Here is a 12,839-nt window from a genome sequence, read left to right on the forward strand (position 1 = left end):
CTTGGGTTTGATCACAGTCCCAGGATGCTGTCTGTGTGGAGTTTGTACATTCTTCCCGTGTCTGCTTGCGTCTCGCCCCCACAGCCCAAAGATGTGCAGGTTAGCTTGATTGGCATGCTAAATGGTCCCTTAATTAGAAAAAAAAATAATTGGGTACATTTTTTTAAAATTTCAGTAGTTGAACTATTTCCTGACAGTACTAGCATGTCCATTATGGGCTGAATGGTCTGTCGTTCTGAGGGTAGGGTCATCCAAACATTAGTTTACTGGGTGCAGCAATCATGTCTTGGAGTTGTAATATAAAAATGAACAGCACTTCCATGTCACGTTGCGTAATCTAACTCTATCTTGCTGCATTCGCTGCCTCTCCACCTTTCCTTCGCGCCCCCCCAAGTCAAAATATTAATGCACTGTTGTGGTGTAGTCAGTCAAACAACCGAGGATGTTACCCCCCCCCCCCCCCCCCCCCCCCCCCCCCCGTTTCATGTCTAGTATTATCTTGAGAGGAAGAGTGAGGACTCGGTCACCACTCATTGGTAGGTGACTAATGATCTCATGAAGATAGCACATACCTGGTTAGATTGCACTTGTCTCCTGACCAAGAGGCTGCCGAGGCCACCCTACCTTGATCACCGAAAACTAGATAACTGAGCCGTCTCCTGCACCAGGGCCCCAAAAGCCCTGTAGTTAATTGTATTGCCCTCGCCTGGTAGAGGCCTGCCAACTCAGTGACCAAGAATGATCTGGCACTGACCTAATCTGTAAAACTGAATAAAAGAGCCAAATTATCACCGTTTGTTTAAAGTTCTGTTTACTTGTATTATAAGGCCATAAGACCATAAGACATAGGAGTGGAAGTAAGGCCATTCGGCCCATCGAGTCCACTCCGCCATTCAATCATGGCTGATGGGCATTTCAACTCCACCTACCAGCATTCTCCCCGTAGCCCTTAATTCCTCGCGACATCAAGAATTTATCTATCTCTGCCTTGAAGCCATTTAGCGTCCCGGCCTCCACTACACTCCGCGGCAATGAATTCCACAGGCCCACCACTCTCTGGCTGAAGAAATGTCTCCGCATTTCTGTTCTGAATTTACCCCCTCTAATTCTAAGGCTGTGCCCACGGGTCCTCGTCTCCTCGCCTAACGGAAACAGTTTCTTTGCGTCCACCCTTTCTAAGCCATGTATTATCTTGTAAGTTTCTATTAGATCTCCCCTTAACCTTCTAAACTCCAATGAATACAATCCCAGGATCCTCAGCCGTTCATCATATGTTAGACCCGCCATTCCAGGGATCATCCGTGTGAATCTCCGCTGGACACGCTCCAGTGCCAGTATGTCCTTCCTGAGATGTGGGGCCCAAAACTGGACACAGTACTCCAAATGGGGCCTAACCAGAGCCTTATAAAGGCTCAGTAGCACATTGCTGCTTTTATATTCCAACCCTCTTGAGATAAATGACAACATTGCATTCGCTTTCTTAATCACAGATTCAACCTGCATGTTTACCTTTAGGGAATCCTCGACTAGCACTCCCAGATCCCTTTGTACTTTGGCATTATGAATTTTCTCACTGTTTAGAAAGTAGTCTATGCTTGGATTCTTTTTTCCAAAGTGCAAGACCTCACATTTCCTCACGTTGAATTGCATCAGCCATTTCCTGCACCACTCTCCCAAACTGTCTAGATCCTTCTGCAGCCTCCCCACTTCCTCAGCACTACCTGCCTGACCACCTAACTTCGTATCATCGGCAAACTTCGCTAGAATGCCCCCAGTCCCTTCATCCAGATCATTAATATATATGGTGAACAGCTGCGGCCCCAACACTGAACCCTGTGGGACACCGCTGGTCACCGGCTGCCATTCCGAAAAAGAACCTTTTATCCCAACTCTCTGCCTTCTGTCAGACAGCCAATCCTCAACCCATGCCAGTAGCTCACCTCGAACATCATGGGCCCTCACCTTACTCAGCAGCCTCCTGTGTGGCACCTTATCAAAGGCCTTTTGGAAATCCAGATAGACCACATCCACTGGGTTTCCCTGGTCTAACCTACTTGTCACCTCCTCAAAGAATTCTAACAGGTTCGTCAGGCACGACCTCCCCTTACTAAATCCATGTTGACTTGTTCTAATCCGACCCTGCTCTTCCAAGAATTTAAAAATCTCATCCTTAACGATCGATTCTAGAATTTTACCAACAACCGAGGTTAGGCTAATTGGCCTATAATTTTCCATCTTTTGTCTTGATCCTTTCTTGAACAAGGGGGTTACAACAGCGATCTTCCAATTGTCCGGGACTTTCCCTGACTCCAGTGATTTTTGAAAGATCTCAACCAACGCTTCCGCTATTTCTTCAGCCACCTCTCTCAGAACTCTAGGGTGTAGCCCATCGGGGCCAGGAGATTTGTCAATTTTAAGACCTTTTAGCTTTTTTAGCACCATCTCTTTTGTAATGGCAACCATACTCAACTCAGCCCCCTGACCCTCTATAATTTTTGGGATATTACTCATGTCTTCCACTGTGAAGACAGACGCAAAGTACTTATTAAGTTCTCCAGCCATTTCCTCGTCTCCCATCACTAGCCTTCTGGAATCAGTTTGAATTGGCCCAATGTCTACTTTGGCCTGTCGTTTGTTTTTTATGTATTGAAAGAAACTTTTACTATCATTTCTTATATTACTGGCTAGCCTGCCTTCATATTTGATCCTCTCCTTCCTATTTGTCTCTTTGTTAACCTCTGTTTGTTTTTGTAGCCTTCCCAATCTTCTGATTTCCCAGTGCTTTTGGCCACTTTATAGGATCTCTTTTTCTTTGATACGTTTCCTGACCTCCTTTGTCAGCCATGGCTGTCTAATCCCTCCCCGGATAATCTTTCTTTTCTTGGGGATGAACCTCTGTACAGTGTCCTCAATTATGCATACAAACTCCTGCCATTTTTGCTCTGCTGTCTTCCCCACTAGGGTCTGCTTCCAGTAGATTTTCGCCAGTTCCTCTCTCATGCCCTCGTAATTACCTTTATTTAACTGTAACACCATTACATCCGATTTTGCCCTCTCTCTTTCAAACTGCAGACTGAACTCAACCATATTATGATCGCTGCTTCCTAAGTGTTCCCTTACTTTAAGATCTTTTATAAAGTCTCGTTCATTAGCACTAGGTCCAGAATAGCCTGCTCCCTTGTGGGCTCCATGACAAGCTGTTCCAAAAAGCCATCTTGTAAGCATTCCATGAATTCCTTTTCTTTGGATCCACTGGCTACGTTATTTACCCAATCCACCTGCATATTGAAGTCCCCCATGATCACCGTGACCTTGCCTTTCTGACATGCCTTTTCTATTTCCCGGTACATGTTGCGCCCCTGGTCCTGACCACTGTTAGGAGGTCTGTACATAACTCCCATTATGGGTTTTTTGCCTTTGTGGTTCCTCAATTCTACCCACACAGACTCCACATCATCCGACCCTATGTCGTTTAGTGCCATAGATTTAATTTTGTTCTTAACTAACAAGGCAACCCCACCCATTATGGTCTCAGTGGCATGCGTGAATCAAATTTACTTCACCGAATGAACATATTTTTAAATAAAATCAAGAAATATAAACCTAAAATATGTTCAAGATGGATCTGCACATGCACTGCATCAATTCTAACTAGTCATTTAAAGCTTTTCTCTTTTTTTATGAATTTATCAACATGATTCACTTTGCCAGAACCCCTCTGGACTATTCACGATTAGTCTTTATTGTATAGATCCACTAGTATTACATTCTATTTGAATCATCCCATGATCATCTGTGTAATGTACAACCAGTTCTGGTCACTTAATTACTTTAACAAAAGCAGTAACCTTGTGTTTACCTATTGCCATCTCGTAGATCCAGTCTGTTTTATGTCTGCACTGAACCATTGGGTGATGTGAGCCTGGATGTCTTTTTTTTAAATCTAGGTTCCGTTTCCCATGAAACCTGAAGTTTCAGTTTAATTCTTGGTTAAGGTCACACTTAAGATTTGAAACCAGGGTTGGTGCACCTAACAACACGTTCTTCAAGTCCTGTAAGACAACAGGCATGTCTCCTTCCACTCGTCTGGCAAACCATGGATTCCATTTGTGTATGCCAATTTTATTTTCCTCCAGTAACTATAAGTAGTATTTCTGTCCACTCCCTGATGGAGCCGCAACTGACTTCCTCACAGAACTCTGCTAATCTTCCTCTAGTTGGATTACTGGAACACTAGTGACTGTGGCTCATGGGAACAATGGGCTGTCATGGTTGAACTGTACCTCCCCTTGGTTCCATATCTTTAACTGCCTCCATTTTGTTGAGATTTCCAATTGATCCCAAGCATCAACAACTTTTGTGTGGAAGTGCTCCAGGCTCTTGCGGCCTTGGGTTTATCAATGAACCAGTGAAATGGGGAGATCTACCATGTGGTTTCAGCAGCACTTTGCAATTACTGGAACTCAGTAGAAATAAGTTAAAACTTCTCGGGTGCAAATAGGAATTGTTTTATTTATCTTCTATTGATTACAATTTGAAAGTCATTAAAAGGCAATTCGTAGACAATTTGAAGCTTTCAAAGAATCACAGAAATGATCTTGCTTGGACGAACAACTCTCAATAACTAAGTCAAAGTCTGAAAATGAAATATGAATACAGGGAGACAATGAATAGTTCAAATCAAAGTAGAGATGATCCAGATTCAGCTCCATCTAAAAAATCGCTGAATGAAACTTTACAGCTATACTGTTTCATAGAAACATAGAACAGCACAGAACAGGCCCTTCGGCCCTCGATGTTGTGCCGAGCAATGATCACCCTACTCAAGCCCACATATCCACCCAAGACGAGTAACCCAACAACCCCCATTAACCTTATTTTTTTGGACTCTAAGGGCAATTTAGTCTGGCCAATCCACCTAACCCGCACATCTTTGGACTGTGGGAGGAAACCGGAGCACCTGGAGGAGGACGTGCAGACTCCACACAGACAGTGACCCAGCCGGGAATCGAACCTGGGACCCTGGAGCTGTGAAGCATTTATGCTAACCACCATGCTACCGTGCTGCCCCATATGTCTTTAGCCATCTAATTACACCCTAATATAATCCTGATTGGTGTGTTTCAAACCTGATTTGACAGCAAGCTGTCCATCTTTAATATGCAACATAGTTCTAATATAATCCTAATTGGTTTGGGTTAGACTCAAACACATTTGATTTGACGGCAAGCCGTCCAACTTCAATATGTAACATTCTTCTAATTGTTGTGTATCTGCATACTTGCGTATGTTAAAGAATGCAATATTGTGCTGTTATCAAGGCCAGTTTGAACTGGTCTTTTGCTGACTTAGCTGTTATAACAATAGAGCCTTCATGTTACTTTGTCGTGCCATGCTGTTGCTATAGATCTTGCCCTGTCCTTGGACACTGTCTTGAAAAATGTATTCATTAATTCAGTTAGTGTTTGTTTCAATCTCTACTGCCTTTGCATGTATCAGGTTCTCCGGTTCTTTTGTGTAGTAAAGTGAATTGTGCTGTTTTGTCAGCTGTATGTTTTGAGATGACCTGAGGTTATGAATGTTGAAATCCTTAATTTAAAATGGGTAAAACTGGGGCTTAATATTTATCCTAAATAGCTATCTTTTACCCGTTTGGGTGTGTCAGGAAATAGTTGACTTCTGCAAGAGCCTTTCATTAATCATGAGCATATGCTTTCAATACCTGGACACTGAGAAATTGTAGCTATTTCTGGGCAAATCACTACCATTGAGGGTTTTTGAGACTAATCTAACCCTTCATCCTTCTCTGATTTGGCCTTTTAGATGGTGTTTCATACCACTTTTCTTTTTTTTTTCTGCCTCGCCCCATTTAATTTGACAGGAGAGGACTCATCATGGGAATCTGGAACTCTCACACATCAGTCGGGAATATCCTGGGCTCCTTGATTGCTGGCATCTTTGTGTCATCTGCCTGGGGTTTATCATTCATTGTGCCTGGTGCCATCATTGCAGCAATGGGAATAATCTGCTTCTTCTTTCTGGTGGAATGTAAGTGATGTCTCCGTGTTCCGTGTTTATGTCGGTATTTTTCCAGAAATTTGTCTAACTAGTTTTTCTGGTGCACAGGAATAGCAGCAAATTATTGGCCACATAATGAATGTCAGTGAATTGCTGCGGAATGGCTTTGGGCCTGTACTTGGACCCTGTCTCCCCATATAGGCTTGCTGAGTTTCGCACTTTTTTTTGGGGGGGGGGGGGGGGGGGGGGCAGTGCAGGGATGTCAAATAAAGGTTATGCCTTTTGTGTTTAATGACCAACAATGGCCATTGTAACCTCGTGCTCCTAAAGGATGGTTTTGGAATTGACTCTATGGATACTTGAGATACAGGTTGTTTTTTTTTTCCCCCTGGGATGTGGCAGGGGAGTGGAAATGATTTCCCTACACCGCAGGAATCTTTTGGGTGTAAATGTGGAATGGGGCCATGTCTTCCATTGGTGACACCTGACGACGGGTTGTGTGCCAGAGCCTTGAATGGTGCTCATCGTCTTCCTGGGTGAGCAGATATTTTATTGGAAAGAAAATTCCTTTTGGATAGGCTGTCTTGTAATTGCTAGGTTTTATTGAATAGCTTGGGTCAGTTCACTGCAGCTTTGTTGCCAAATTAACTTTGTCTTTCCTTGCAGACCCTGAAGATGTTGGTTGCACCCCACCCAAACACCATGTAAGCAAGTCGTCCATTTTAACTTGCTAACTATCATGACACAGTAATGCTATTGATATAGACTTGTGTGGGATGATGATGATAAACCTAACATTGTTGGACTATTCATGCTCGGCTCTGCAGTTCAGTTCTATTATGTTGCAATCTCTCTCCCTGTGCTCCAGCATATGCATCCCAGTAGAAATGAACCTGTTTTCCAATTGGAAGGTTTTTTTTGAAGTGAAGATATTTGCATTTCCAGAGTTCTGCAGAATCCAGTTTGTTCGGTTGGATCTGTTCCCATGGTTTCCATTTGTGCTGCCATCAGATCTCTTCACTACATTGACTAAATGTTAACACTTCCTATATCTCAATTTTTATGGTGCAGAAGTAGGCCATTTGGCTCATTGTGTCTGCACTTGCTGTCCTGAATAGGCAACTTAATGCATTCTCCTGCCTTTTTTCCCCTATTCAAATAACAACCCTTTTGACTACCTTGATTGAACATGTCTCTACAGCATGCCTGTGCGAAGGCTTTTCTCATTGCTTTTGTTTCTTAAATCTGAGCCGTCTCACACTCGATTCATCAGTGGAAGCAGTTTTTCCCTATCTGTACATCTCTATCAAGTCCCTTCTCTCGAAGGAAGGAGTCCAAATTTCTCCAATCTTTCTTCATAACAAAAGTTCCTCATACCAGGAACTGTTCATGTGAATCTTCTGTGCTCTCTCCAATGTCTTCACATCCTTCCAAATGCATGACTCCCAAAACTGGACCCAATCCTCCAGCTGAGGCCAACTAGTGTCCTTTACAATTTCAACATTGCCTCCTTACTCTTGCATCTATGCCCCTAATTATTGAAGCCTAGAATACATGCTTTTCCAACTGCGCTCTAAATCTGTCCTGCCACCTTCAATGACTTGTGCAATGTACACCCATATTTTCTCTCCCATGTTTTTTTTTCTGAAAGATTAATCACTTCACATTTCTCCACATTGCATATCATCCGCCACCTGTCTGTTCATTCCACCAACATTTTTCTGTCCTTTTTTGAAATTCCGCATCTTGTTTAAACTGGATGAAAGGTGTTTCATTAATGCCCCTCACTTGCTCGATTCTGATATGTTTCAATTCATAGAATTTACAGTGCAGAAGGAGGCCATTCGGCCCATCGAGTCTGCACTGGCTCTTGGAAAGAGCACCGTACCCAAGCCCACACCTCCACCCTATCCCCATAACTCAGTAACCCCACCCGACACTAAGGGCAATTTAGCATGGCCAATCCACCGAACCTTTAGACTGTGGGAGGAAACCGGAGCACCCGGAGGAATCCCACGGGGAGAACGTGCCGACTCTGCACAGACCATGACCCAAGCCGGGAATTAAACCTGGGACCCTGGAGCTATGAAGCAATTGTGCTAACCACTATGCTACCTTGCTGCCTAATGATGGCTTGGAAAAGATTAGAGACACATTGGGGAATCTTGGGGCATTTTTAGTGTTGTAGCCCTTTAGATGGACTGTGCCCCACATCCACCTAGCCTGGTAGCCAGTTACTAAGGAGACATGGCACCAGTTGGAGTTCTGGGGAATAAAGGGACCAAGGAGATTCTTATTGTCCTCTTTGGTTGGAAACCAGTTATTGCATATTTTTGCTGGTATTACAGGATCAACAGGAGCAAGAGCCATTGATACGACATGGGAGCATGGAGGAAATTTTTACTAGTCCCAGTGATACAGAAAATGAGGGCGCCATATTTCCCCGTGACCAGCAGGGAGAACCCTCTGCGATTAGCTTCTTGGGGGCCCTCAAAATACCTGTGAGTACTAAACACCCTGGTCAGTTCACAAATTCCATGTCTAAGTGCTGGTGTCTTTTTGAAAGCCAATGTTGAGTTGCAAAGTGGTATCAAAGCTATTTCAAATGGGTAAAATAAATTTGAATTCACAATGGGTGAAGAAAAATGGCAAAGTGGAAATGTTGTGCTAAAATACTTGAATAAGCCATCAATTTGAATTAAACAAGATGTATCTATAACAATTTACCTTTTGCATCTATCTATGACTGCAATGGGCAACCTAGGCTAGTCATTGAGCCACGTGAGTGACCCTGTGGACCACCAGATTGAAATTAGGCTTGTCCATGACCCAATGATTAAGATTAGCAACCATCATCAACTAAAAGTATTTATACTTTGGATGCACTAGGAGTCCACGGGTTGTGAGCAATCAGCACTTCACTTGCCTTTTTTAATAGTGTGCATATCTCTTCAGTCATGCCGATACAAACACTGACAAGAACCAGCAGAATGCGGCAACTCTGCGGGTGAGCAACAATCAATAAAATCAAATAAAACTCGGAACCCAGATGAGTTACCTGTGCACCCCACCCCTGGTTTCAGGTTGACCACCACTGATTTTAGGCAGTTTTGTAGGCAACTACAGTTTGAGCTATATGTTCATTTTAGTGTTAGTTGCTGTCTCATCGGGAAGGTGTTCATTGAAAGAATTGGAATGGGCTAGATGTACTTTTTATGCGTAAAGTGATGATGAGGGTCATTGATGTTGAATTGACAGGACTGTGAGCAGAGGAGGCAGAAAGCTCTTTTTCAAATGGTGTCTTTGTTCTTGTGGTAATGAAACCTGTTTTTTTTTTTTTTACTTTGCCCAGGGTGTGATAGAGTTCTCACTATGTTTACTTTTTGCCAAGTTGGTCAGTTATACATTCCTGTTCTGGTTGCCTCTCTACATTTCCTCTGTTGGTGAGTAACAAACTTTATAAAAACAAAACAACATTTGTACATCACTTAGCATAAATTATTGGATAAGGAAGTAATTTGGCGCACATTCAAATACTAGGAAGTGGGTGTGAGGCACATTTCCCACTTCATTCAAAGTTCCCCATCTACTGATTTATAGATGTCACCATATTACTGAAAAGCCAACTCCAGATGTAATCTTGATCTCTACTTTTGAGGATCCATAATGTTTTTTAAGACTAATTTGATTTTGATCAAACCCATTCCCCACTCATTGCATGAATTGTAGCCTATTACAGTAGTCCAATCCAATGCTCAACTACACTCTTGAGCACACTATCTTTGGCAGGTCCTTTCAAACCCATGACCATTACCATCCAGGGCAGCAGATACCTGGGAAACTACCTGGACGTTCCACAACGTGGAAATATATCACTGTTTCTTCAAGTTCACTGTCAAATTCCTGGAGCTCTTTCCCCAACAGCACTTTGGTGTACCTACATCTCTGGGACGGCAGAGGTTCCAGAAAGTGGCTCCCCACCTTCGCGAGGGCAATTGGGAATGGGCAACAAATGCTGGCCTAGCCAGCACAGCCCATTAATGATTTAGGAAGTAAAATGCTGCAACTGGTGCCTGTAACATGCCTTGTTGGATTTGCTTAACCGGGCATGATTCAGGGTCTGGAGCCAGGCCAAACAGTATGGAGAACAAGTTAGCTTTCAAACGTTTCAAAACATTGCACTGCGATAGGTAGTGCCAAATCATTCCATGTCCTTGATATCTGTCACCTTTAGTGTTTTTGCTGATGGTGCCTGTGCTATTCCCTACATCTTTCTTACACTCGTGCCAAAAGGTGATTAAATCAGTCAGCAACAATTGTTGTGGGCCAGAGTTTAGAGAACCCCAAAGCGTATCATGGGGGTTCACCTGACCCACTACTTTTACTAGATTGTGGAATGGGGAGCACACTGCCCACTCTACAGGTGCAGCAGAAATTTCAAATACATTTTTAAAGTAAAACAATGTTTATTCTATGAACTCGGTTAACCTTTTTTAAAAACATAGTGAACATCTTAACAACCATCAATTCAAATATACCCCCCCCCCCTGCCCAAGAGTGAATATCTTAGCAATCATCAATTCAAATACACCCCAGCAAAGAATACAACACTCTTAAGTAATCCTTAAACTTTCCTTTAACATCCATAAGACAGAAATCCTTTTCACAGAAGCACGTCTGGTTTAAATTCTCGACTGAGAGCAGTTATCACTCTGAATTCACCTAATTATCTAGAGATAGTCTTTATATGGCAGAGAGATCGAAATTGCACCTTCTTCGGGTGGCTTGAGTTCCAACACTAAAACGAAACTAAAAAACAGATGCCCAAGCTTTTCCTCAAAGCAAAACTAAAAAGCAGAGCTCGGCTCCACCCACACTCTTGACATCATTGCTGCCACTTGAGCAGACAAACATTTCTAAAGTGACATTCCCATGACGATGTTTAATGTGTGCACTTACCTGGTCCAAATTTCCCAGAATCCTCTGCCTAATGAAGCCAAAATTAAACACTGAAATGGTCTCTACTTCATTTGTGAACTCCATTATTTAATTCAAAGCTTCATAATCTCTAAATAAACAAACCTCTCTTTTGTACTCTGTTCGAGATATCTTGGTCTTGAATTTCCTCCTGATTTTTTTTTTTGCTTAATGTCACATAATATTATACTTGGCACAAATCTACTTCCACTAGTTTTAAAAGGCAGGTACTGGAATTGGCATTGCTGACAACAACCCTGCCCCCTTCCATTAATGGTGCACATTTGCAAGCTGCTAAAAGGACTCCAAATATTCAGCTGGAATTTGTGCCTGCAACAAAGGCGTTGAACAAATTATTTAATTTCTAAGAAACTGGCTACTGTAACCGAATCTACCAAGGAAATAGTTTTGAAAATCCTTTCCATTAATTTAAAATCTGGTTTCTTGCAGCTGGTGGGTATTTAAAAAAATATTTCTTTATTCTCCTTTTTCTCATTTTCGCCCAGATTTACACCCACCAACAATAAACTATCAGTAACAACGATCCAATCCTCTCTCTCTCTCCAAACCCCAAACATTTGCCCACATGTTCACATGACAAAAAAGGAATCAGGAATCACCCAGTCACCATTAACACCCCTCCCCCACTAATGTTCGCAGTTACCCAGTTCTTGAAGGTGCATAATGAATAATGCCCATGAATTGTAGAACCCCTCCATCCTTCCCCTCAGTTCAAACTTAACCTTCTCAAGAGTCAAGAATTCTAACAGCCCCCCCGCCGCCAGGGCACAGGGTGGCGAGGCTGCTCTCCACCCTATCAGGATCCGCCTTCGGGCGATCAACGAGGCAAAGGCTAAAACATTTGCTGCTTGCGCCCATTTCCAACACTCCAAATATGGCCTCCTGGGGGCCTGGGTCCAGATTCACGTGCACCACTTTAGAAATTACCCTAAAACCTCCTTCCAGTAATTCTCTAGCTTTGGACAGGACCAAAACACATGAACGTGATTAGCTACCCCCCCCCCCCCCCCCCCTGCAGCGTTCACACACCTTTTACTCCTACTCCCTCAAAGAATCGGCTCGCTCTCATGAGGTGTGCTCTGTATACCACCTCTATACCATCTATACCTATACAGTATACCAGCTGTATCAGCCCCAACCTCTCACACGAGGTGGAGGCACACTCTCTCCGGAGGGAGCACCGCACACCAGCACCCCCCTCCATATCCTCTCCCAACTCTTCTCCCACTTTGCTTTGATCCCTTCCAGTGGTGCCTTCTCTTCAAAAATAGCCCCGTAAACCGCTGACACTACCCCGTTCTCCAGTCCCCCTGTCGTCAGCATCTCCCAGCAATGTCGAGGCCAGCTCTACCGGGAAGCTCTATCTCCTTTTCTGGCAAAATCTCGAACCTGCATGTATCTAAACAATTCCCCCTGCTCCAGCCCATACTTCTCTTCCAGCTCCTTCAGTCCTGCAAACCGACTCCTAAGAAACAAATCTTTCAGTGTCTCAATCCCCTTCTCCCATTTCTGAAAAATTTCCATCCCACCTCCCTGGCTCAAATCTGTGGTCCCCCTGAATCGGCATTTCCCTTGACCCTGCCCCCAAACCGAAGTTGCTGTTGGTGGGTATTAAGATAGGAATTTAAAATACTTACTACTTGTAAAGTGTAACCCAATGGCGCTGGTTCTCGGTTCTCCTGAGATTTCATGTAAATAAATAGGGTGGAAACCCTTGGGTGGGGTGGGGTGGGGGGGTACTTTGCACCGTTTTGAAATGTCTGATTGAATTGATGTTTACAACTAAATCTGAAACTCTTGCCACCCACCACCCCCTCTTTCCC

At 43.4% G+C, this 12,839-nt stretch overlaps 1 protein-coding gene across 2 annotated transcripts in view; it reads left to right on the plus strand.

The window, feature by feature from the left end:
* slc37a2 (solute carrier family 37 member 2) overlaps window positions 1–12,839 on the plus strand; it is an 83,372-nt gene that overhangs the window by 50,417 nt on the left and 20,116 nt on the right. For both annotated transcript variants that reach the window (XM_038779333.1, XM_038779332.1), the window contains exons 7-10: window positions 5,882–6,048; window positions 6,685–6,722; window positions 8,367–8,519; window positions 9,371–9,461. In XM_038779333.1, the coding sequence (XP_038635261.1) occupies window positions 5,882–6,048; window positions 6,685–6,722; window positions 8,367–8,519; window positions 9,371–9,461 (449 nt within the window). The remainder of the gene's footprint in view (window positions 1–5,881; window positions 6,049–6,684; window positions 6,723–8,366; window positions 8,520–9,370; window positions 9,462–12,839) is intronic.

The sequence above is a fragment of the Scyliorhinus canicula genome, chromosome 19 (assembly GCF_902713615.1).
Source record: "Scyliorhinus canicula chromosome 19, sScyCan1.1, whole genome shotgun sequence".
NCBI classification, from domain to species: Eukaryota; Metazoa; Chordata; class Chondrichthyes; order Carcharhiniformes; family Scyliorhinidae; genus Scyliorhinus; species Scyliorhinus canicula.